Source organism: Mya arenaria, chromosome 5 (genome assembly GCF_026914265.1).
Source record: "Mya arenaria isolate MELC-2E11 chromosome 5, ASM2691426v1".
NCBI lineage: Eukaryota > Metazoa > Mollusca > Bivalvia > Myida > Myidae > Mya > Mya arenaria.
In genome coordinates this window covers 57,632,240-57,657,581 of record NC_069126.1, presented here as the reverse complement: position 1 = coordinate 57,657,581, position 25,342 = coordinate 57,632,240, and the positions used below count along the sequence as shown (strand labels likewise).

The window sequence follows — 25,342 nt, the reverse complement described above, 5'->3', positions numbered from 1 at the left end:
TAATCAGTATACTATTCAAATTGTTTTTATGTTTAGCGTCAACGACTAGTAGGACTATCCTGAGAAAACGAACTCCCGAAAATTAACGAAAACTGATTGAATCACATCCGACGTAGGATATAGACAACAGAGCCTCCTTAGTACTTTCTCACTTTTCAGATAGATTACCACTGCAAAATAAGTTCAATGAAAATTATTGTTCATGGACATCACATAGAACGCATTATATTTTGATATCAAATGGCAAGAACACTATTATAAACTATGTAGCGTGTTTTAACATTTTAAATTAGAGTAAAAGAAAATCAAAACAATTCGATAAGATCGTTGGTCATAATTATTAACTGTGTAAGCAGAACTCAATATATTTCGCTGAGTGAGAAATCACGAGTGAAATATCTACTCATCTAATATAAACAGGTTCCAGTGTTTAAATTTATTGACAGTTCATTGCAGTTCTTTTTGAACAGCTTCCCAAATAGTAATTGGGTCTTAAGTCATATCGGAATTGATGTCGTTGATGTCGTTGATGTCGTTGATGTCGTTGATGTTTGTCAAAGCCCTATGCGGGCTTATATTTGATTTGGACATGAAAGCGGCTAATAAAATAAAAAAGTGTAAAATATGAAATTTTCATTTCCATAATTCGTCTGTTTATTCTCTTGAAAACCTTCATCACTGAATCTGTTTCTTGCAGTGTATATATTTGCGTTTTATATTAACGAGTATATATCATTGCGTATGTACACTTGTTTCTTTTTTAAATAAGTATATTAACAGATTCCGAAAAGTGATATGGAGTCATTTCACTTTTGAGACAAAAGGTACGGGTACACATAACAAAGTTGACCACACCATACCAGTTACTTACATGACTGAACGAACATATTCTATTAAACGTTGACTTTGTAGTATTTGTGTGTCCAAAAACGTTAGTTTCTGATAACTTAACATAACGAGTATACATTGTATTGTATTTAGTGATTTAGGAAATACTTTAGTACATGTATCATAACATATAAAGAATAAACTGAACGGGAACCACTGCCAATATTTGATCAGCAAATATACTTGTTGGAAACAAATCAATTTCAAATATTTCTTGTGTGCTTTTCGATGAAATATGGAGATTTGTCAGTGAAATAACCACATGTTTTCACTGCAAACTAAGTAGAAAAAAAAACAAACATCGGGTGTCAGATTTGTTTCATCATATGCTTAAAACGTTACTCGGAGTGGAATGTGATCGATGCGCCATATAAATAGTTCCAAATGAAAATGACAAAAATAGCAAGTAGTTATCAAGTTTGCAATTTGAAAAAGGGCTTAACAAGTCACAAATATAAAAATGTGTAGTAAAATATCCAACAACATAAATAACGACAAATTTTGACAAAAATACAATAAGTACACAATTTGATGACATCACACTGAGAGTACATGCATTTACGCGGCTTATGTCAAGTTTTATTGTGTGTACGGATTCGAAAGTTATTCGATGTCGCTTTCTACGATGAGTTTGCAGGGTTTTTCTAGTGTGCATGGAGATACATAACATGCAGATGATTGAGGCGAATCCTTACTCTGTACTGCCTGGATGTTGATGTTGAAAATGTTCCACCAAGAATGTTTCCAGCGAACATGATGTTCTGGCCGTGGAATGCGTATTCTAATATTGAAACTACTAAACAAGAAGCCTGTGCTGCGAAAATCGTATTTGTGTTATTGGTAAACGACAGCTGATTAAACTGGCAAGCAAATTGCATTGATTGCATGTATTGCCTGTGTTTGTCAAGATGGATATGTTCTCATGTTATTTGTCACTAATGTGGCTGTATTTGTTGACTGACTGGATATTTCTGTGACTAGTGATCTGCATTATCTGGTTTGGCGGAACATTATTATCAGTAAGTTTTTGAACAAGATGCTTTCTGGCACTATGATTCGTTAGCTGTTTGTCTCCCGGAAGTCCTACAGCTTCATTATTGAGGTAAGGTATTGGTTGGCGTTTAAATCATTTTGTTTACTAACAATGCGGAGGGATATCTAGGTCGCGTGTGATTAGTCTAGCCAAATGTGTAAGATAAAATATTCGTAATGGGTATATTACACGGAAAACAAGGGTAAGTATGTGATAAATTTATTTCTAATTTTGTATATACAATGTATGACGATCTCATAATGTAAGCGTGATAGTTCGTCTTAATTTAGATAGAAACAAATTAAAGCGGTTGATTTCGTTGAAACATAAAATGACGTCGAAAGCATATAAAAATACTGACCTTATATTACCCGATATGACGACACAAAGACGCACTTTTCGTAAAAAGTATAGAGTATTTGTTGTTCTTATTTTGTTTTATATTCGTATGTATTCTACTTATAAACAGAATTAAACGATCGGTTGTATCTGTGGTTTCAAAATATTACGGGTACAACATTTCTGCAATGCATGCAGCTCGGGAAATGGAATTGTTTTGTAGTGTTTGGCTCATCACTAGAGCAGTTGAAACAGGTAGGTCGATTTTGCTATCTTAACTGGAAAAAAAACATGTGATAGAGAGAATGTGACACTTGTCATTATATAGCTCACATATTTATTCAACTCGTCCAGTAAATCGTTGGATACAATTGTGTATACTACGACTCGTGATAGAACTTACACAATAAAGTATGTTAGTTCAAACATATCTCAATACATGAACTGAATTAATTCTTTATGTTTTTTCCAAATTAGACAGTGAACAGCAATTGAACATGTCTTTGAAATTCATGCGTTCAAATGCCTTTTGGTCACAATCTACCTTCCATATGAACAATATTTTGCACCATTTTCTCATTATGTTTTGCCATTGTTCTGTTTTAATGTTAGATAACATTTTCAGTTTTCAGTTTCTGCAACGCGAGAAGCCCAGAACGAATGTTGAGTAATTTTATTATCTCACTAAATGACAAAAATAATGCAACAGCTCATAGAAACACATATCGAAGTGCTCTTTGGCATCATTCATAATACAGGAGTGTTGGAATTGAGAAGATGGTCGACTTGACAGCCATATCACTATTGCTTAACACTGTTGCCAAGATATCCGTATAACGTCTTAGCGATAAACCGAAAATGGTGATATTTTGTCTCTATGCGCATTTTCAGGTCGACTTTAAGTGAATGCAAAAGGGTTTGATGTACTAATAGTGTGTGTACCAGCGGTAAATCCGACTATAATTAGGAAAATACACTTTAGAGAGAGAATGTTTGAAGTGTTCTTTATATGGATTGTCAGTTTTCTGCCTCTGGCGAAACTTAATATGACAGGCGAACCATATAAATATATTAACAAATTACTTGAGCTATAAAAAAACAACATTACTATGAATTCATATCATGGTCTTTATTGTAGTTAGTATTGCAATAATCCTAACGTTTTGTGTTAACGTTTATATACCGATGCGAGAGTTAGCGATACTTGATACACTGACGTCATTGGGGCGTTAGTGCGATACGATGGGCGAACGGTAATCGATATCAAAAATTAAATTCGTTGAGACTAGAGCCAAGCTAAAGGCATTCCGAAAGCCGATTTATGCAAGTTTTACTTGTAGTTCGTATTTTAAACGTACGTTGATTGCAGTTTTTTGAGTATTATTACTAATTATATCGACTTTGAAGTATAAGGGTATTCTTTAGATATAAACACATAAGAATAGATGGTAGATTCCGGTCATTCGTAACTATTTCATTTAAGACCACGGGTTCGAATGACCTTTAATTTATCTTTAACTATGTGTAAATGGGTAAGCTTACCATTTTATTTTCATCCGTACGAGTACATTTTTAAAGCGATTGTGAACACACCGACAAGTATTGAATGTAGTAAACAATATTAAGACTTCCGGGTTTAAAGAAACGGGAAAATAAATATGAAGTATTTTTGAAGTAGTTTATGAATCCTATATGGTATGCGGAATATTTATATACTACATCAAAGTGTTAAAATGTCTAAATATATGGATATAGCTGCAATATTGTTGTTTTTATTGCATTTTCATTTGGGTAAGTCAATAACTTTTCAAAAAATGTGTCATCAAACATAAACATGCCATTTCTATTAATTGTTGTGTATATTATTAATGTTTGTTGGTGTTGATGCATTCATAAACCTATACGAGTAGGTTGATACAAATAACATTTAAACTAATGTCGCAAAAACTTTCATTGAATAATGTCTACTTTAACTTTCGGTACAATACAATATGAGTGCGCATTATTATATGAGTGTAATCTTAACGTGTCATCAGGAGACTATATAATTGAATAGAAAGTGTTTCATAATATCTGTACCCATTTGTATTCCTGGTAGTTTTAGAAAGACAACCATAAAACAAATTAGTTTCAATATTCTTATTTCAGACAATATGTTGTTGATATATTGAAATTATATACTCGAGTAAAAGCGCTCGAGTCAACTATCAACTACTCGGGTTGTGGGTGCCATATCTTTAACTCAGCCAATTAGTTCCATTTCTAAAACCAATAAGCCGGTTTTAGTTCAGAATAAACATGTTTAAGTTGAAATATTATAAATTTAATGAACTCGGTCCCTTGGAATATATTTGTGCATTTTTTATATAAGGACGAATACATTCTTCATGTATTCAATTCTGGTTATTTATTTTAATCTTACTCTAAGGCTAGTTTTGGGCCTACAATTATCATTGTTAAAATGATATTACCACTTTCTTTTGTGAGCATAAAGTATTGTTATTTGCTAAATATCTATGGAGCCTGTACCAGTGTGTGTATACCACGTGATAAATTGCGTCATAAATGCTTCGTCGGAAGGCGATATAACAAAGATAACTTTCCTTTTTCTTCACCATTATAAATGAAACATAGCGCAGTCTACGTCGCTTATGGAGCCCCGACTTAGGTCGTTTACCAGAATGTGATTGAGAGTTTGGTTTCTTAAAACACTTCGACAAACCTTTCAAAATATGGCCGTCTGACGGAGCACTGTCAAAATCATTATTTCGGAAACATGTTTGTCGGAGTGTTTGTTGAAATTAATCACTTTATTAAACTTCGAAAAAAAAGAAGGGGGAGCTCTTTATAGACAGTCCTTTCTTCATTTAAAAGGGTGTAGTAAAAGAAACGTTATCTTTGATTGAAGTCCTTATTTTAAGTAAAATGTTGCTTTCCGACGTAGCATATATGACGTAATTTCTCACGTGGTATACAAACACTGTGTACGGTAAAGGAAAAAAATCAATTTGAACTAAAACAACCATACATGTGCTACACAACCGTTCAGAAAAGTCAACTTGATTCTTATATTAAAATTGCCTCTATCAGTGAAACACTTTCAATTAAGCAATTTTTTTGAAGCGTAATATCATGACGTCATTTATGATGGGCACTATAGCCCCTACACCCTGTTATATTCTTTGTGGACTACAACCTCTTAACTCCTGACAGTCTGACAAAACATATTTGTCTTACAACACTTAAAAGTAATAGGCAGAGTAACTGGGGACCGCTTAAACTGCATCTACCTGATCTCGAGCGCTGCTCAGTCTCAAATGTGCGAACCTAAATACTATGTTATAGTATGTAGTATGTGTTGGTAAGAATCAGCACCCGGTTAGCTCAGTCGATTGGAGTGCCGTGATATTTTTCCGGTGGTCGTGTATTCGAGTTCTACATCAGGCACACATTTTGTACTAGGTCTACTTTACTGATGTCAGAAGTAAAACACAAGAGTACATGGATTGGCCTGAAAGGTTAAGGGTAACATGCGTGTAGTGTGTTTTGGTTACAACCAGCCGCAGTTGATTAGAAAGCTGTATGATGTTCCGGCTCTCGGCACTTAAAGATTTTGTTATGAAGCGGATCCCTATGATTTGTTTTAGTTTGTTCACTCTATTGTGCATGCAAAAGCTGAACGGATACTTCATATCATAAATAAAATAAAACGAGAATTATTCGAAATGGAAAACAGATAAAGTTCGAAAATAAAGCGTAGGAATACTGCTCATACATATCAATCAATACCATTTAGACAATATTTAGAAAGAAAGATGCATGGACTAGATACTTTATCTACGATGTTTATGTCTAATTGTGTGAAAAACCACGTAACTATCTTACAAACGTTGAAATACGCTGCATAATTCTGCACAACTATTCGCATGTCGTAAATTCTATTTTCATGTTAATAATATTTACGGTTGTTTCCCCTTTTTGAAAAAAGCACTCCAACCTTTATACAAATGTGTCGAGATTTGCTCGGTTAAGAGCCGTGTTAGACACATGACACTTCTGGCAATTTGTGTAACCGATCCAATCCTAGAATTAATCGATTAAAGTTATTGAAACTTTACCGTATGTTATCGAAATATGATTCTATATCAGCTTATGAAATAGCTATTCACGCAGCTATTAAAATTCCTTAATTTTACGGAGCCAAAATAGTACGTTTTATTATCATATAACGTTATATAAGATTTACATATTAGATTTCCGCGAGACGGAGCAGCACCTGTTGGTCAAATTTCTATGTTAGTGTACAATGACGATCACCTTTGACAACTGACTGCAACAATATGACCAATACGTATACTTCTAAACCATTTCTTTCAATAATATTATCGGAAACGAAAGTGTGATGACGACGATGACGATGATACCGGACTAAGTAATATGTATTTGCCTGATATTTTTCGCAGGGAACACACTGCACAAAGCGCGCTGTGATTATTATTGCATGCATTCTATATACAGTTTAATCTTTAAATTTGCGGACATAAAACGTTTGATAAGAATCAATAATTATACTACCTGTCCTTATGTATTGACAAGGCTTTCCAGCATTCTTCTAAATAAATCTTTCACATGCAAAAATCCACTTAAACACAATAAAGTTTAATTTGCCCTTGTATTTCATTGTGAATACCACCAAAGTTGTACCTCAGTTTTACACTATAATAAACAATCAGAACACAATTTATTGAAAAGGTAATATTGTCTTACTTACTTATTTCTTAACTATCAAAATATCATGCGCTGACGACATGACAGTTTATTTAAGTATATTTTCCAGGTACTGAAGCAACAATAACTCTACACGCTAACGGCTCCTCTGACGAGGTTGCATCTGTGCCCGTGAACAGCGCATTGACGCTAACGTGCACTGTACCTGCTTCCGCAACATCAGCGAACTATTACAGAACACATAACGGGACAGATGAATTACTCGTTCTTCAAATAGCTCCAAGTTCTGCAGACAAATGCATGGAACATCCAACATATAAGATTCCAATTAACATGTCGTGCTCCTGCATGGACGTTCCAGTCTACAGCTGCACAGTGAGGTCGGTATCAAGCGCGATGAACGGGGACACGTGGAAGTGTGCATATGGTAGTGTGCAGGAACGCAGTAATGGTGTGCAGGTACAAGTTCAAGGTATGTGGACGGATGTTATTGATGGAGTAGTGTTGTAGGGTTGAAATTTCCTGTAACCTTTAAATGAACTACAACAGTTTGTTTTGTATTACCTCTATGAACATCGGCAATATCTTGTGTTCCGAAGTTTTTATTAATTTATTTATAATTTGTGAAAAACTTGTCATGCTTAAATATTTGGCCCCGAAATATTCTAATCATGTGTCATTTTCTGTTTTGATAAACATATTCTCATAATAGAGGAAATTGCCCAGTGTTTTAAACTTATTCATTATCTTTAAGCCGCCGCTAAAAGTTATATTGTTTTGTATACGATACATTTAAGATCATATGTGCACAAAACCATAAAACGTCTTGTTTTAACATGTACTCGATAAAGAGTAGTATCAGGCAGATTTGAATTTCTCATTAGAACAGGTATTGATGGAAATACTTACACTTTCTGAAACTAGGGTTCAAATTTGCATGATTGTAAATTATTAACATTTATTACGTCATAACGTTCGCGCAAAATAGGGGCGCAAAAGGGGATTATCGATAAGGCCAAAAGTAAATTTATTTAGAAGCAGTACCCGGCAATGTCAGCTTAACAATCATACTGTTTTGTGTCAAGTTGATTTAAGTGCTTTTCAGACTTGTGCAATAGAAAAATCACTATGGTTATAATGTGTTTTAACGAACATATACAATGTAGGCCGAATTTAAACAAAGTTCTACCGATTGCCTTGTTGAAATGCACAATAGAGCACTATTTCTACGTTTGAAACATTCTTTGGAATTTTGCGACATATTCCAAATCAATTATTTGTTTTCTTGGTGTCGTGGAAATACTGACATTGTTCATTTCTATAATATGATGGCATCGGAAAATGTTACCCATATTAAATCCATTGCTGTTTACGTTCATAAATTCATGTTAGCTATAGATAACCCTTAACTTTGTATATTAAGAGACACTACTCTTATTGAATTACATATTTAGTTACATATATGCATTTTGTTATATTTGATTTGCATTATAACATGTATTATGGGCTGGAGGCCTTTTATTGAATAAACTTTCGTTCGTTCGTTTATCAATCAAAATAGGCGTTTCTTTATTTGTCCGCATGTTTCGCATGTGCAACAAATTCAGCAATACAAAAGCAATACAAAAGGCGTAATTTTGTATTAGCTTTCATTCATACATTGTTTTCAATCAAACGGTATTTGTAACAAAAGATTTTTTATGGACTTTATCGCACATTTGTTTCACAATACTGATATTATATGTTTGGAGTTAGCAAGGTCAGGGTGAGGAATCACATGACTTCAACGGGGTTCTCACATGTGTCAACACGTTTCAAAACCGATGTTAACAAGCAAGAATGTCACAGTAATTCCTAAATAACTTTGTTTAGAGAAAAGATAGGACAATATGTCTTAGTCTATAAAAGATGATAATATTTTCTGCTTCTACACGTGTTAAATACTTTAGATTTGCTGGTATTTTTACGATGCAATCCTTGGCCAAAAATTCACTGTTTTTTTGTAGAACGATGCAACGCTGTGTTTCTTTGTTGTGTACATATTTTTTAGTCATTAGTAATAGTTATGTTAGTTTTGCTCATTACTTTCATAAAACGAATTGTCCGTTAATTGTTTTTATGGTTTGATTTTTTCAATAAATATTGAATTTGCAAGAAATGCTGTTGTAAACGTGAATGTTATATGTGCTGCCGTTAACGTGAACTTCTCATTTAAATTAAGCCGACAATGTTTAATAGGTATGCTTAACAAACGTATTATAACATGCTTATTTATTCTATTTGATAGTTTATATTGCTCTTTCAATTGTAAAGCGAATGTATACAACCTAAACACTTATTCTTAGTATGAATTTACATCAATTTGATCGATTTGAAAATGTTCAAAGGGAGACTTCTAAATACTCTTTGCCCCTCTGTTTCACCAAATGTTACAAAGATAAATGTACGTTCCAAAGTGAAAGAAACTCAACAGTCAAGAAATGATTACATTCAATAACCAAATTCCACATTTCTAAGGCTAATCATAAAACTGCCCACACTCCAGTTAAATCTCCTGCTTTGAAAATGGTAAAAATATCTTCATCAAGAAGAAATCAGGAAATAAAAAGAAGCACTGACAAAGAAATTGACTACCATAAAAATGACCTTCCCTCGTAAGTTGATAATTTGTATCTTGCATGGCCTTTCATGTAAGAATAGTTCATCCCAACCCGAGCCTTGTGTGTTATACGGAAACAAGGTTTATAAAGTTTCAAATAATACCATATGACAATGTTTCTTCTGTGCTACAGACGACTTCAACAAGGGAGGCAATTATGTGATGACAATAGAAGAGTAGTTCATTACGGGTATTTTTTATCTTGAGCCATGAGCACGATAAGGATGTCCAGCATGGACATATATTTGAATCTACTTAACTGGCGGGGATTGATAGCTTTGACGCCATAAAAGAATATATCACCAACCAGATATCGTAAGTGGAATCACAAGCCTCGAGTTGTGATAATAAAGTTTCATAGTTTATTCAAATGTATAAATGCCAGGCCATAGGCCCATGAACATACATATGTACATCAATGGAATTCATAATATATATAATTAAATGCACTTCTTTTAATCGATCGTAGGCCACAATATATATTAATACACGTATACTTATTTATGCTAACAAGGAACTCTCGAAACATAAATTGAACGTAGACAGTACACATAGAATATCATATAATCATAGTGAGGTCACAGTGGTTACAAATATCATTTAAATAAGTATTTAACATAATTATAAATATAAGAGGGACCCTCAATTTAAAAGTCTTGTAGATACATATTGCTAATTTCCTTTGAATAGTCTTATTTGTATTTGTAATCATTTCACTCAAAGGGTTTGACTTATATCATGAAAAAAATAAGTAGTTTATAATAACGTCAAATACAAATAAAATGGATCCAACCAGCAACACATGTTATAACTTATTTCTTCGATTCAATACTTTAATGATCAATTGTACATTAGCACGTAGTTTAATCATTTCTTGACTGTTGACTTTTTTACCGGGGGATGTACATGGAACGGAGTTGGCTGGAGTATATCTTGTCTTCCATTTGAATGTATTCATCACTGCATCAATTGAATTTATTCATCTTTTGTCAACATTTGGTGAAACATATGAGGGTTGACTTTGTCTTTTACAGAGGGACAATGAATAATTTGGACGTATTACCATGACGGCCTACCAAGAACATAAATTTTACTTTGTCAAATCGATCAAATGGATGGATATACATTCATTTCATGAAAGAAATATCTTTTAAAATAATAGTTCAATACTGAATGCATTATCGTCACAGTTGAGAGCGTAGTTCAAACTACTTTCTAAATCAAATAAGCATGTTATGAGAAGAATTGACGTTTGACGAATTGACGAATATGAAATTCACATTAACAACAGTCTTTCTTGAAATATCGATAATCAATAAAAGATATTTTACAAACAATTCGTTTAATGAATGAAATTAACAAAATTAACATTTTAACACATGAATAAGTTTTTTTAAATATTACTTATGACTAAGAAATGTAAACAAAACAAAGAATCACGGCGCACACAGCATTGCATTGTTCTTAAAAATTCCGTCGAGTTTAAATTTTTGCCAAGGATTGCATCGTTAAAAAACAAGCAAATCCAAACTAGTTCACACTTGCAGAAGCAAAAAATAGCATCGTCTTTTATAGGCTAGGAAATATTTTCCTTATCTTTTCTCTCAAAAAAGTTATTTAGGAATTACTGTCACTTTCTTGCTTTACATCGGTTTGAACCGAGGTGACACATGTGAGAACATTGTTGAAGTCACGTGATTCCTCACCCTGCAAGTGCTATTAAATATATGCAAATTTTGCATTTCATATGCACATTCATACTATGCCCCACGTGAGAGTTTGCGGAATTCCTGACAACTTCTGAGTTTTTAGATATCAATCTTGATTTTTACTTCGTTAATTTGATCTTTCTTGGACATTCGATGCAATTTTAAAATGACACTTTTAATGCCATAAAAATAACTAAAGGTGATATTTACAACTGTCGGTTACAGCTTCCCGCCAGCTTTACTATGTATTTATTTTACGTCCAGATTCAGTTGAGTTACAGTGCAAAAATCCAAAAATCAGTTACATCAGCTTGTGAGATTCGCTAAATACCTATGTGAGAAACTGTAGTTCTCGTTAACAATTTTTACTCGGATTGTGGATGCAGTCACTTTTTTTAAACCCTTAATGTTAAGAAGAAAAGATGTTTCTTCATGTTTTTCAATGGTTATTTTGTTTTATATGTGAAATAAAAACAGAGAAAATATCAATTTTCATATTTTCACTGCAAACGGAGGGATGAAAATATCAACTTTAATATCTACGTTTAAAATTCATTGTAGTTACTTTCCCTTGATTACTTTTGATCCAAAACATATTGCCAAAAAGAAGTTTATAAGAAAATGGTAATCCTGTTCCTTCAAACGTTTTCTTGAACTTTGAAACTGAATGTTTGAAAATTTGCTTTCATACAAAAACAAATTATAGAGGAAAACAACTGCTCGAACATCAATACAACATTATATATCGTTTAATTAATTTTTGTTACTCCACCCACGCTTCAAAATTTGGCAATGACCTAGCGTGGTCTTTAGTCTAAACTTATATATCGATATGTCTGCAAGTGAATCAAACTGGTATCTGACAGTGAGGGATGACTGAATATTTATATTTTATTAAATAAGCTATGAAATATGTTTTGATCAAATTATTATCGGTTATTGTTTGCTTACACGTTCGACCTTTTAAATTTTTCATTTTATAACTGGCGGCGTAGTAATTTTGTCATGAATCCATGCATAGTTTAATTTTAAATTGTATTCTTTTTTGGGGAAAATAAATGTATTGAACAGAGTTTATTGATTGATTTTTAATAAAATGTTTGCTCCAAAACGAGTGAATAATAAAAACATCGGAGAACTGTTAAGCAACGAACCGGAAATAGAAAATACGTCAACAGTTATAATTTTGCACGAGGGGCAAGACTAAAAAAGGATTTCTGACTAAAAGTGACTTTGCCACGCGTGACAATATGTTTTTCTATGATACTCGTGAACTAATATACGATTTTCACTAAAAGAACAAATATCCTCTATTTAATTAATTCTTTCGGTTAGCTCAATAATATAAATGGTCTATATATTATAAAAAATAAAAAATAAAATTGGTTGATAGTAACCACTAGGTATTTGTTAAAGTGACACATCTGGCGTAGTCGTACAAATAATGTGATGACAGTGTACACATAAAAGTGGACAAAGTAGATTCATAATGTTCAGCAAGTATTTCTTAAACAATGTTAAAAGCCATTTTGCTTCAAGACGGTAAGACCATGCTTTTATACACTGGCATATGATATAAAACACACACACACACACACACACACACACACACACACACACACAAACACACTAAAAAAACTCAGTTTCCATTTCCTAATCGGTGCTTTTTGGCCTAAATTCAAGAAATATTTTTGACAATATTAACAGGTTTGCGAACAAAATAATCGATAAAAGATGATTCACTCTTAATCTGAAATCAACCATTTCAATTATTCCAGCGTTAGCAGGGATCCCTCAATCTGTTATTTCTCCGTCCGGGGTGGTTCCGGTTGCACGAGGAAGCAATCTCACTCTCACCTGTTCAAATGCCGCCGCTGAATTTTCATTACAATGCCAGTGGTTTTCTAACATTGAAGCAGGCTACTACTCACTCAAAGTATTGATACAAACTGAGAGTTGTTTGAAACTTTTCGGGAATGAAACATTATATGGATTTGAATGTCTTGGTAATAATGTGTTTAAGCTAATTATCTACAATGTTCAAAATGGTAGTGACGGATCACATTGGAGATGCAATCAGCTCTTTGGAAATACAGTCACTGACAGCGAGTTTATACAGTTAGATGTTAAAGGTATACTGTTTTAGTTAAATAATTTCATACCTTGATATTTGCAAATAAAAATATACTCGAACGTTCAATACATACACATAATTATGACTTATTTCATCTCAATGAAAACGTTTTATTGCCGTTTTTAACAGTTATATACTAAACAATATTTAATAATGCCAAAAATAATGAAATCCCCGTCATCATTTTCATTTATCATGGTTATTGTAAAAACGTCACATTGCGTCAGCATTATTGTGATAGCACGATGTATTGTATTATATCTAATTCTTATTTAGCTCAAGGTGGAACTTATTTATAGAACAGTCACCTTTTCTTCGGTTTTTGGAAAGGTCATTGTTGGCAATCTAGTAAAACGGGAATATTTGCTATTCACGTGTTGGCTGCAGTTATCTACATGGGTTGATGGCATAAATCTGTATGATCTATATGTGGATAATACAGAGTTACAGAGTTACTTTGCTTGTTGTATATCCTTATGTACTTCGTCCGACAATCATTGCATAGTATTGTATAGTTCAATGTTATTAGTCACAGGTCTTAGAATGTAAATTTTGTTCCATTGTTTGGGATCATTGTATTTCCTTCTTTGAAATATGAACATTTTACACAACGCCGGTGACGACTTTTTCTCATTAAATAACCGCTGGTGCTTGTTTCAAATCTTGCTCTTGTTAGAAATGTCTTTAACTTTCATGATTGACGTTTTCTTTTGATCATGTTCGCTTACTCTCTTTCGTCTTGTTTAGAAAGTTTTTATTATTTAATATTTTTTAAAGAATTCAGGAGTTTTAGTTTTGTTTGTTAATGCGACATGTTTAACTTTATTATTATATTTCTTTATTTGTTTGAATACTGACATTTATGTCCGGCTTCTCTTTTAAGTGCATACGGAATAGTCTTTTATTAACAGTAGGAACTTATTAAAAAATCAAAACCGCACTGATGTTATTTACATATAAAACGAATTTCTTTAAACTTAAATAACTATCCCGCTGGTGTTAAATTATGTAGCGTTTTATTCATATGATATGAATTAAAGTTGTTAACTTTATTAATATATGAAACATCTTCCAAGCGGTTTTGAACTTTATTTTCTCCTGTTTTGATGTGTTAAGCTTTTTTCATAATTCAAACTGCTTACATATAAACTAATTCGTTTTGACTTCTTTGGCATCTTGATAGAAAAATTATAATGCAAATGATTGCATTTTATAACAAAAAAAGATCCATAAAAATCAAAGTTTTTACATATTATTCTCTCTATAGCTTCAATTTCATTAAGATTTCATTCAGCTCTTGTTATTTATTATCTTTTTAAATCTATATCACTTAACATGGCAACTATAAATAAAAAAAACTAGATTAGAGTCGTTTTCTACAAGTTCACATGACTTGTCATTCTATATGGGTCAAACCTAAATATGTCTTTTTCTATTTATTTTTTTTGTTATGACGCTCATTATTATATCATAAAACACTAATACAGCAGTTACTTAGCATGAAACCTTACTTCGACAACGTTTAGTAAATTATACCAACGCCGGTTAATCATTGCAATGCATGTAACATAATAAAAACCTGAAATTTATATCCAAAGAAATTATTGCCTTTTCAAAAACCAACGTATGTCTATCGAGAAGAAAGCATAGTGCTTATGCAGTTTGTAACATCAGACACAAGCTGATTATTCCTATTAAATAACTTTTGAAAAAAATGGCAATGTAATGTTCAAATCCAAATATAATGAAAATATAGTAGATCTGACAGAATAAATGTGTGCGACAATAAACTGTACACTTTCTGGAAAAAAATCTTCCTTCGGACTCCACACACTTAGACCAGCCCAATGGCGTTCATACCCCGATAATGACATCAACCCCGAAATTCATTCCTTAAATAAAAACAAACACAACATTTTGGTATTTATGTAATTCGTGCACGTCCTCAGGAATACACTGGTAAAATCTTATTGTGATTTAACTCTTCTGTTCATGTTTTCCAGAAAAACCATCTATTTCGGGTCCCAGAAACGTTTCAGTTGGCGATAATGTCACAGTTTCTTGTCACAGCGTATCCACTACTCTACCGAGCAACCATGAGGTTTCCTTAAAATACATCTGGTATATCAATGGCCAGAAAAATCCCAACGAAACACGATACGTGTTTTCATTAACAAAAGACGAGCTTGTAATTGTCGGTATTCGAAAGGAAGATGTTGATCTAACATTTCAATGTTATGCGACAGAAAAGAATACCGACGGTTTTGAAACACCTTGGAGTTTGATTTACCGGTTCAATGTTATATGTAAGTAACTAGTTATTTGCATTGCACAATCGCAGTGCTTTTTCCAATAAAACTGACGAACGTATTCACTATTTGTTTTTACAGAAAAATGTTTAAAAGTAAGTGAGAATTTGTATTTTTATAAATCTGTAAATCGTATATTCTCACTATACCATTATATTCGGTAGATGGGCCTCAAATTGCTAAAATTAGCGTTCCATCTGAATTTACCATAATAGAAGGACAGCAATCCATAAACATAGAATGCAAGTCAGACTGCTGGCCTGATTGTAACTTTAACTGGATGAATAGCTCCAGCAATACTTTTATAGCTGCAAATTGCACATTGACATTCCTTACGGTTACCAGATACTTTACTGGAAAATACAAATGCGTGTCTACGAACATTGCAACGGGACATCAGAGAGAGTCAACGATAAATATCCTTGTTCAGTGTAAGTGATTCATTTGTATTTATTTTTTAATATCACACACATGTATAAACCGTAAAACTTCAAATGTTTAAAGTATCCACCATAGGAAAAGGAAGCATGGGCCAAAAACAAATATATTCTAGGTGGACGCAGTATTTATTTATTTTTTTGGGGGGAAGGGGGGGTTATCGATTCAGTGTCAGGGTCGATTTGTGTTTAAGGGCAGCGGGATCGTTGTTAGTTAATGTATAAATGAGCGCTTCGTTTAAAAGATAAAAATGATATGAATACACTTTCTATGTAGAAATGTTATTCGATGATGCATTGTTGAACTGCTTTGTGGCCAGTAAGGTCAAGTAACTAAGAATATTAATAATATTTTCGCACAATAACTTTCGTAAACATTGATGTATAGTATGAAACCTTTTGAGTAGAACACTTTTATGAAGACACGCATTGGGATTGTCGGGGTCCATGTCAAGTCTCCTCGTAGATACGTATACTTGTTGAATAGTGATAAAACTTGGCGTATAGAAAGCGAATTTGAAACGAAACCATGTCATTTGTTTGTTGACCTCTACCTAAACTAGAAATTTTGTTTGTGCTAAAACAATGATGCAGTTGACGGATGCATTAATGCTGAAATGTAATATAAGAACCTAATTGTGGGGTCAATAGAGTCATGCCAAAGTTGATATTACAAAAAATAGTTTAGGCTTCATCATTTTTGCTTGCAATTAATCACAGTGGTAAGAATTGTTTTTAGCAAGTTGTAGCATGCCAAAAGGTACTTTAAATTGTCTTTCGTGTTAAGGTCATTGATGATGAAAACCAAATACAGTAATGCTTCTATGTATAAGAGCATGACTCTTCAGCTTGAATTTAGGGCTCGGTCAGGCAATGGTAAGGGAAGCTTTTACCAAAGGCGATAAAGCCGAAATCAGGATCTATGTTGCTAAAAAGCGAAGTAGGTTTAGGTCAAGGCTATAGGCTTAAGGTTTGGTGGGGTCAATATCGCTTTTGAAATGCAGTTATAAATCCAGTCGTTGCTCAGCAGTTTCTATTGTCAATATTGTTTTTTTTTGTAATGGAATAATGTTAAACCGATGACATTCAAAATATATTCAAATATACCATAAATGTCATGCGTTTTTTTTTTTTTTGGGGGGGGGGGGGGTGGGAGGGGGGGTGGGGTAATCTCTTTTGATTTGATTTAAAATTTAATGAAAATTTAATCGAGTTGGGAAAATATGCAGTTGTTCAAGTGAAGCCTTAAAAAAACAAATTATCCATGTCGACTTTAAACAACACGTCGATACTAAGTATACTGTATGTAAACCATTCTCATTTTTATAATACAAAATACTAACATTAACTTTTTTCTTATTACAACTTTTTGTGTGTAAAAAATAAATGTGTTACATATTATATTTTTTAAACACATAGATGCACCTGATGTCGAAGTAATCGCAAACAATGTAACTACGAAGGACAATCAAGCACAACTTCGATGCTCAGCACACGGGAATCCAGATGTATTTACTTACAAATGGCAGCAAAAATGGCCGGATTCAATACTTACAAAAAACTGGACATTAAGCGGGTCTTCCGTACTAAATCTTACTGATCTGAGTTACGATAATAGCGGGATTTACACATGTTTTGCCAGCAACGGAATACCTCATTTTCCAGACATGGACATATATCGTTCGTCATCTACGTATATGTTTGTGAAAGGTTGTGATTCTGTTTCATTAAACGAGAGCAGTACATTATTTGTATTCGTTATAAAAGTTTGTTACCATCAGTACATAAGCTAAACTGCATCGACATGTATAGCATAGCGATCGTATGATTTAACAGTTATTGTACTTACCCTCATAAACACCAATATCGAGCGCTTGTTTTGATACATTGTTCTGTGTGATTCGTTAATCAGCATCTGGTTTAATTTCAGATGTTCCAGTAGTTGTTCACCCATTAAAACCTAACGAGGGGCGCTATGTTATATTTGCAAACTTGAAAGAGACAGTGGATCTAAACATTACAGTATTTTCCAACAATGGTTTAATTTCAACGAACATTTCCACAACTCATGACCAAAGCAAAAACATGAGTTCCATTCGGACCATCGACAAAATTATTCAGCTACCTGTTTTTGGATCAACGGTTCCGGCAAAAGGATGGTTGATATTCATTACTTTTTTCTTAGGAGATACCAGTGATTTTACTACATACGACGTGATGTTCACAAACGAGATTGGAGCCGTTACGTTTGCTGTAAAAATTAAACATAAAGGTTTCCTACCATATTAAATTTTATAATTTATTACGTCGAAATTTTAATAATTGTCACAGCACGTCGTCAACGTCATTATCTTTTTCGAGTTGAACGTAAACTGTATTTTTTCAGCCGTGGAACCGTGAGTTATAATCTTATGAACCCTGTTGTTTATGCTAATAATGACATAGCGTCTCAGTCAATGAGTATTAGATATGTCTCCTGGTCACCCGATGAATCAAGAAGGGTTGTATATGCTTGTGCATTTTTAACACAGTACGGCTGTCGCATATAAATATCATATGCATCTGTGTGATTGCTACAGACGATAAGTTATGAAAGATATTGATAAAATAGAGGTTACGAATTTCTGTTTAGTCGTAGATGCAGCAATACGTTCATGTTAAAATTGCTGTTAAGTTTAACACTCAATTGCAAAATTTCTCAATGAAATCACTTATACTGCTGGCATGCAATGTAAATTACTCATCGTGCAATCTTAGAAGTGCAAACTGTACACAAAATAGGGATGGTGTGCGCACATAAAGAAGTCTACACGTGCATGTTCCCGTACAATATATGTTTTGCATACTCTCCAAAACAAAACACACTAATAATACACCAACAACCACAAAGACAATTATGCCTATAGCATACACACAATTTACGAGCAAACAGGTGAAATTAGCGAGAAGTATAATATTAAATTGATAACACAAGATGAATGTTAGTTAGATAGTAGTAGTGAAATATGTTACAATAAAAGGCTAGTTTATAAAGAGTATGATATATCTGATTAAAGGCGCTAGTTGTATATGATTGTATCCATATTTATTGTTACCAACTTGTATTAGCGTGCTATTTACTTTCTGTGTTTTTCACTTAATTCTGAATTTTCCGAAAAACAAATAACTTTGTTAATCATCTATCGTTGAAAATTTCGAAATGTAATGGCCTGAAAATTTTCAAACCATATGCCAAATTTTTTATCATTGAAAACTCCTTGTGTCTTTAAGTCATTATGCGTAAAATGATTTAAAGGTGGAAATCATATATATACTATATAATAACAAAGCCTAGACAGTAGATTCGATCTTCTTTTAATACCTTTCAGAAACCTCTGAGTCAAAAAATGGCCCACTTATCGGAGGAGTAACCGCAAGTCTTGTAGTTATTGTTGTTCTTTTTGCTATCATTGTTGTTGCAAGACGCAAATATTCGACATCCTGTCTCCGCAAAATTACGTCTAAAAGTATGTTTATACAAATTTATCTAATTTCATAAACATGTTAAAAATATTTTAATACGAGCATCTACATATTTTAGTTTGCATACATATAACATGTAACTGGTTTCAATCGGTACGAAAGCGTTGTATATTATTTTCAAACATTTTCAAACATTTCAAATGATCAATATGTGTTCGATTATTTTTTAGAACTTGTATTACATTGTACCCACACACCTTTCAACACCATTTGTTTTCTTTACATGTCCAACTTCAGATATGAGAGAAGGCAGTTCTACAACAAGGAATGATGCGTAAGTGTATCAGGCCTTATTGGTTCATTACTGAATTGTAAATCATTGCAGAAGTTGTCCTGTAACGATGTCTTCGTCGGTAGATTTTTTTTTTAATTTTAGCAGCAAACGTTCTAGCAATTAGCTAAAATGTTAATGTACTGAACCAATCAAAACACGTCTTGCTACTAGTGTTTACATTTTATTTTGCTTAGAAATGAAATGTTTTGTATGGTAGTATGATTTCTTTTAAATGATTTTGTATATTATTGATAACCCAATGATCAGTATCACCTTTGATACCGCAGGTCGCCTTTGGAAACAAACAATGCTTACGAACAAATTGAAAAGCCAACGGAATTACCGGAATATACAAAACTTAGTGAGTGTCTGAGATTTTTAAAATGTCCATTAACTTTGGTTTGGGTAATGCACTCAGTTTGTATACATAAGTGTGCATATTAGTTATTTTATATTCTGAATAACAACGCCGTCATGAAATGTATTAACTTTGTTGTATTTGTATAGTATAATGGCTTTTGAAGTGAGGTCATAAACGGCTAAATTGAAACATATGAGCGCGTTAAACAGCAACTAAGACTTTCTGTCATGTCTTGAATTTTGCATTTCTGGTCATTCAATACGAAATATATTTAATCTCGTAAATTAAATGCGTATTTATTGACCACTCACGTTGATTATGTAGATATCAGTTGCACATTTTTTAAACATAAAATGGGCACTGTTGTTAGAAAGGTTACTTTATCTACTCTAATATGTTAATAAATGTCGATTCTGGAGCTTCAAAGTGCTGAATCGTATTATTAGTCTTTTAAAATCACACTGCTGTTCAAAGACCAACATAGCCTCTGCGATACACGACATAAACGCAGGTTACATTTATTTCGTAAATATTAAGTTATCGTTATCAATAAATGTTGGGGTTACTGAAATAAAGTCTTAATAAAGAGTTTTATTTGCTTAACCTCACTTGTCCATTAAAATACGAATATACACACGAATCTCTCACAAAACAGATTTATGAAATACAACAGTAAAGCAATACACATGCAAAAGGGTGTTTATAAATACACACTTGGTTATTGCATTAGAAGAGTCACCGAACAAACTTCGAATTAAACATTCCAAGGGCTTAGCCCTTTTTCTAATGACGGCAATTGGCGTGCAAATGAAGATCTCTATATTCAATTCTCTAAACATATTTCAAAACATTTATCTTTATTATTTTTATTTTTCAGAGAAGGATCATATTGGGTAAGAATAACAAAGTTGCCTAACTTTTTATAAAGACGATTTTACAATTGATTACATATCATTTTAACCGAATTAAGATCCCATTGCAAATATCAAATGACTGCAATTTTTACTCACAGAGAGACAAACGCGTACGATGATTTGACACCAACGGAGCCGAAGGCGGAATACGAGAATACTGTAACAGTGTCGCAAACTGGTCTGCAGTTATTTAACGTTATCTGTATTATTAAACGTCTTGCTTATTGCATGTGGCACACTCAAACGAACTAAATGTCTATTCCATATAACTTCACAACGAATCAGTACACGATGATGGGATTTTAAAAGGATTTCAACTACTTCAATAAAGGTACAATGTTCTGGTCGCAGTAAACAATGCATTTTTATTCGAGACAAAACGTTCTTATATTTTTTTCCAGGTGTACATTACTACAACAACTGAACACAACTGTTTAATTGTGCCCTTTACAACGCATGAATAGTGTTCTACATTACCACTGCATGTGTAAGGGCATCTACAAAACTGAACAGATCATTTCAATACACATGTATGCCTATTCGTATTGCAACCATAATCACCAATTTACATGATAAGGTTCGGCAATGACAATACGAGGCTGAGACAAAACTTTGACTCTCCAACAGCAAACAAGCGAAATGTATAACGTAATAGCCACTACTTGCTAATGAAATGCAGAAGATAGTTTTGCTTATCATGTTGAAAGGCACTTCAAGAATGAAATGATTAACCATAATTAACAAAATGAACACAATATATTTTTTCTGAACAAAAGCAATAATAAGGAGCTTGAATTTATTAACAGACGACAAGCTAAGTGATACGGTCGTGGGTTTGATTGTCAATAACAGGAATTAGGCGAACGATACTGATGTCTTAAACATATTTACTGCAATCTTGGATATATAAAGATTAGTCGATTACGTAACACCATTGGGTTCAGTTAAATCTTAAAATTGTTACACTCAACAACTAGTACAAATGAACTACGGCTGTTTGTTAAAGATTATATCAACTGATCTTTTATCTTAAAACTTGATTTTGTTAAACTGGTTTAATATAAAAATATGATTATATCCTCGGGGCAATATCAAAGAATCAATACAGGGATTTTGATGATAATCCACAGACTGTAAACTGGGTCTCTAAAGTAAGAATTATACTTCAGTCAGCGGGTTATGCGGATGTGTGGTTATTACCTGAGCCTATTAATATAAATTCATTTGTCCCCATGTTTAGAAATAGATTAAGAGATGTATACATAACTAGTTGGCGAGCTACCATGGAGACACAGTCATCATTGTATTTATATAAGGAAGTTAAACATACATTCCAATTGTCTAACTACATGGTATTACTGGATAATATAGAATATAAAAATGTTTTAGCTAAACTCATATTGTTCTCTCATAATTTGTATATTGAACTAGGTAGACATCACAATATCCCTAGGCAAAATAGAAAATGCACACTGTGCCATTTCAACGATATAGAAGACGAGTTTCATTTTGTTCTTGTCTGCCGAATGTATAATGACATCCGACATACTTATATTCCTAGATACCATGTTAGAAATCCCAGTATGATTAAATTTAGATCATTACTAGATTATGATAAAAAAACTCTGTTAATAAAATTAGGTATTTTCTGTATTAAGTCTTTTAAGATAAGAGACATAAATATATTATATTTTATAAGACATTCTCACCTTATATTGCTGTTAAATTTGTTAGTTTTGTTGTATACCATATGTATTGTTGGTATAGTTACCAAAATATCTATACGCATTACTTATTTGTTACATGCATTACTTATTTATCACATGCATGCTATTGTTTTTCATTTTTTTCACTCTGCGTTTATAACGATAAGCTGTATATGCTTAAGTTAAATAAACATTCTTTTCTTTTCTGTATGATATATTAAATATGACTTTGTCGAAAATGGACGGCATTGTTCCTTGCGTAAAGGCTATGTGTGTAATGGACAACCGAGATGAAGAATAAGCCTCAACAATTAATTATCAGAAATCAGTTATTTCATTCTTGATTTTAAAAATTATTCATTTCGTTGGGTTAATACGTATATTGTCTAATGGATTGTAACAATAACATATAGACTGGTGACTTTCTATAATATAGCGGCTCAGTTTTTTCGTAGTAGTAAGATATGCATTAATGTTTTCTTTCAACATACTTGATCTTGGTGTCCGTGCAGGTTAACCATTTGACAATCAATGGAGGGGTTTTGTAGATACACCATTCATACATTTGAAATCATAAACGCATATATTCCGAAAAAAAACTTATAAATGTTGAAATTAAAACAGCTACCTGAGAACGTGTAATGTTGTTTATGATATTTTTCAAAAACGAATTTCATTTGGGAATCACGCTCATTCAACACATGCACAAAAAGGAAATGTCAGCATTTGTTTTTGCAACGCTTAAATTGAACTTTCATATGACTATGGAGTACAAACCTTGTCCTAGTAGATTAGTTTATCATGTCAAAGTATATTAATTTGAATAACGCGTTACTTTTAATCACGCTCTGTTGGTATGATTTGACTTCAGAGTTTAAACTACTTGTTATAACAACCGTTTTATAATACAATTGTTCGTTTTCATATTGCAAATGTCTTCTGAAACCGAAGTCGCCGTAGTAGGTTACATCGGTTTACTTAAAAATTTTGAAAGTCACAAAGAGTGGTTTTCAGAGCATAACTAGTGGAATCGTATATTTCCGTGCAAATGACTGTTGACAGAATACCCTCTCGGCCTGTAAGGCAAAAATCTAGCGATTGCCTTTGGAACAACCTTGTTTAAATAGGACTTATAAGTTGAAGAAAGTATTGTTAGAAGTTTGCTTATGTTCGTGGAATTAAATAAATATAAACCAAAAGTGAATTAATTCATTGGGAGAGGAGGGTACCGATAGAGCGGTATAGAGAGTGTTATCTTTATTTACTTTAATACTTTTGTAATGGTTTTAAATTACTCTTTATACAGTTATGCAAAGTCAATTCAAAGAAAACATTTGCAAAGACTTTCGCGTTTGCGAGACAATGTACGGCTCTGTATTCAGTATACTTTAAATTATAGTTGTTTTCCCTCATGTTTTCCCAAACAGGGAATATTAATTTGGGATGAATTTCATACATGTCTTCATTACAAATTTCAATATGGATTTTGGCCTCTTTTTCATGCACATGGACAATAACAACGATACTTTGCATTATTATGCAGATATTACCAGTTATGAAAGCTGAACTTATAGCACTATATACTTTAAACATAATATACAAAGTGAATGTAAATACCAAACGGATAATACATGAGTGTTGCTATTTGACACAACGTCGACTAGAACGTTTGTAACTCTTTGAAGTAATGCGGAAGAATCGTTGACGAGGTGAAATAAAATGGTAGTAACACCACGATATCAATAAAGTTCTCAAATTTCCCTTGTGGCGATTTGCCCGCCAGACAGGTCATTATCGCCCATCCCAAAGGAATGTTCAGTTGAACACCAAAATAAACTACTAAGTAATACGTACTCACACAAGAATTTGGTGGCAGTTAGTTAGCTTCTAAATATATCCTGAATTCGTGTTGTGAATGTATAATGTTTGATATATGTAAACTTCGTTTCCGCAAAAACACCCTTCGCTCGGGTCCGGTATAAAATCACGTATAAATACCTTAGTTCCAACTGCTGGCGCTTAAAACGTTCATTATCAATCCTTTTAGTGCAATCATAAGCACAGGACAATAGTTGAACAACTGTATAATGATTTATATTTCATTTTTAACGTTCAAATTAAAGTGAAAGATGACACGGTTAGCACAATCATATATACACAATTTGAAAGTGGCTACGAATCAAATTTCAAAGTCTCCAAAGGGATACATTTCTCAAACCAAATCAGCATCTTATTAAGTTTATGCTTATCTTACAAAGTACAAGTATTTGAACTTGATGTCGCCACCTCATCACTTACGACGTTGATTTCGTAAAAAAGGTTGTAATAA

The 25,342-nt window shown here is 32.9% G+C and overlaps 1 protein-coding gene across 5 annotated transcripts; it reads left to right on the top strand.

Annotated features, from left to right (window-relative positions):
- The first annotated feature begins 3,920 nt into the window (after positions 1 to 3,920).
- LOC128235254 (uncharacterized) lies at positions 3,921 to 23,219 on the top strand. 5 transcript variants are annotated; one of them, XM_052950044.1, is made up of 13 exons: positions 3,921 to 4,051; positions 7,098 to 7,460; positions 13,135 to 13,488; positions 15,494 to 15,796; positions 15,964 to 16,230; positions 17,656 to 17,946; positions 18,167 to 18,508; positions 19,605 to 19,744; positions 19,986 to 20,032; positions 20,320 to 20,393; positions 21,271 to 21,286; positions 21,406 to 21,485; positions 21,709 to 23,219. In XM_052950044.1, the coding sequence occupies exons 1-13, from the start codon at positions 3,958 to 3,960 to the stop codon at positions 21,729 to 21,731; spliced, it is 2,394 nt and encodes a 797-aa protein (XP_052806004.1). In that variant the 5' UTR covers positions 3,921 to 3,957; the 3' UTR covers positions 21,732 to 23,219. The 5 variants fall into 5 exon arrangements, 4 of the variants coding, with proteins under 4 accessions (XP_052806004.1, XP_052806003.1, XP_052806002.1 ...); XM_052950043.1 differs by having other exon boundaries at positions 19,605 to 19,742; positions 19,996 to 20,032; positions 21,406 to 23,219; XM_052950042.1 differs by having other exon boundaries at positions 21,406 to 23,219.
- The last annotated feature ends 2,123 nt before the right edge of the window (positions 23,220 to 25,342 follow it).

Coding starts and splice junctions, on each gene's coding strand:
- LOC128235254 (XM_052950042.1), top strand. CDS start 3,958: ATGCGGAATATTTATATACTACATCAAAGTGTTAAAATGTCTAAATAT. Junction 4,052..7,097: donor TTTATTGCATTTTCATTTGG/GTAAGTCAATAA, acceptor TATATTTTCCAG/GTACTGAAGCAACAATAACT. Junction 13,489..15,493: donor TATACAGTTAGATGTTAAAG/GTATACTGTTTT, acceptor CATGTTTTCCAG/AAAAACCATCTATTTCGGGT.